The 1,497-nt window shown below is 60.6% G+C and overlaps 1 protein-coding gene across 3 annotated transcripts in view; it reads right to left on the reverse strand.

Annotated features, from left to right (window-relative positions):
• Positions 1-548: 548 nt before the first annotated feature.
• The window catches only part of SLC2A11 (solute carrier family 2 (facilitated glucose transporter), member 11), a 10,330-nt gene continuing 9,381 nt past the window's right edge, over positions 549-1,497 (reverse strand). For 2 of the 3 annotated variants that reach the window (XM_010847068.1, XM_010847078.1), the window contains exon 4: positions 549-1,445. In XM_010847068.1, the coding sequence (XP_010845370.1) occupies positions 1,202-1,445 (244 nt within the window). In that variant the 3' untranslated portion in view covers positions 549-1,201. The remainder of the gene's footprint in view (positions 1,446-1,497) is intronic. The other variant, XM_010847085.1, reaches the window with a different exon arrangement.

Raw genomic sequence — 1,497 nt, forward strand, 5'->3', positions numbered from 1 at the left:
TGGGACGGGCAGGCGCTGCCCCCCCGCCACCTGCCGCCCACCCCAGAGGGCGACAGCTGGCTGTGCCCAGGCACCATTCATCTGCCCAGGGAACACGGAACAGGGCTGGAGCGCTCCTGCAGGGTTCTTGCAGCCCCTCCCTGCCCTCAGGTCGGGGAAACAGGCCGTGACAAGGCCCTGCCTCTCTGAGCACTGGCTGGGGGAGCTGAGAGGAGCAGGGTTGCGCTGATGGCCAGAAATTCTCAGAGGTACCCTCGCTCTTCCTGCAGACACTGAGGGAGGGGTTCCTTCTGTGCTAGGAACTTGGGGCACAAAGGCACCGTCTGACCTGGCCCCTCTGTCCCTGAGGTCCCTGAGTGTGGGCTGTTGTTAGTGACTCGCTTTGTGGCAAAGCGGATGGTGTGTGACTCCTGAGATCAGGCCATAAGCCTCCCGGGACTCGCTCCTCACGGGCCCACACACAGGTGGGCGCGCGCGCATACTCGCACACACACACACACACACACAGGCATGCACACACACAGGCGTGTGCGCACACCACACACACACACACACACACACACACACAGGCTCTCTGTCACCCATCACCTTCCCCTGGAGGAAGCCAGCTGCCATGCTGTGCGGACACTCAGCAGCCCTGCTGGGAGACCCGCGCAGGCTGGGAGCGCAGCCCCCGGGAAACAGCACACAGGGGGACAGCATCTCAGCAGCAAGCCCAGCAGCCACGGCCAAACCTCAGCTCACCACAGCCCCGCCTGGCATGTCACAGCCTCCCGAGCAGCCCCAAGCCGGGACCCCCCAGCTAAGACACTCTGGGTTCCTCACCCCTAGAAACCGTGAGTGAATCAGCGTTGCTGGCTTTAAGCCGTTGAATTGTGGAGCGCTTTGTGTCACAGGAACAGACGCCTAGTAAGGACATCGGCACCCGGCTGTACACACAGTAGGGTGTCAAGGGGACTGATGATGGCGCCCCTAAAAGCCCAGGTGGACACGCTCAAGATTCTGCTCCACCCCCCACCCCTGCAGGAGCCCCAGGTCCCTGGCAGGCTCCTCGGCTTCTGTAGGGATGACCAGAGGTCTCCTCTTACATGCCTCTCCACTTTGACCGCCAGGAAGCCCCCGGCTTAGCCTTCTGGGGATGTCTGTCCTCCCAGCCCTGCAGAGTGTTTCCATTTTTTCTAGATCCACTTCAGCTGTCTAGTTATATGAGCCTTTTAAGATAAATCATGACTAAGTCAAGCACGCCTGGAAAAGAGATCAATGAGTGAAAGGAATAAGGAGCAACGGGAAGGAAAGGGGACCCCCAGGCCCACTCCGTACCTGCACTGATGCCCACGAGCAGTCTTCCCAGCATGATCATCTCGAAGGAGCCTGCTCTGCGGCTGAAGCCAAACAGTGCTGCGGCGGCCAGCACAAAGACGTTGTTCACCAGCAGGGACTTCTTCCTTGGGGAAGCGGAACACAGGCGAGGCAGGCTCAGGTTCAGTGCCAAGGATG

The sequence above is a fragment of the Bison bison genome, unplaced genomic scaffold, assembly GCF_000754665.1.
Source record: "Bison bison bison isolate TAMUID 2011002044 unplaced genomic scaffold, Bison_UMD1.0 scf7180017849360, whole genome shotgun sequence".
NCBI lineage: Eukaryota > Metazoa > Chordata > Mammalia > Artiodactyla > Bovidae > Bison > Bison bison.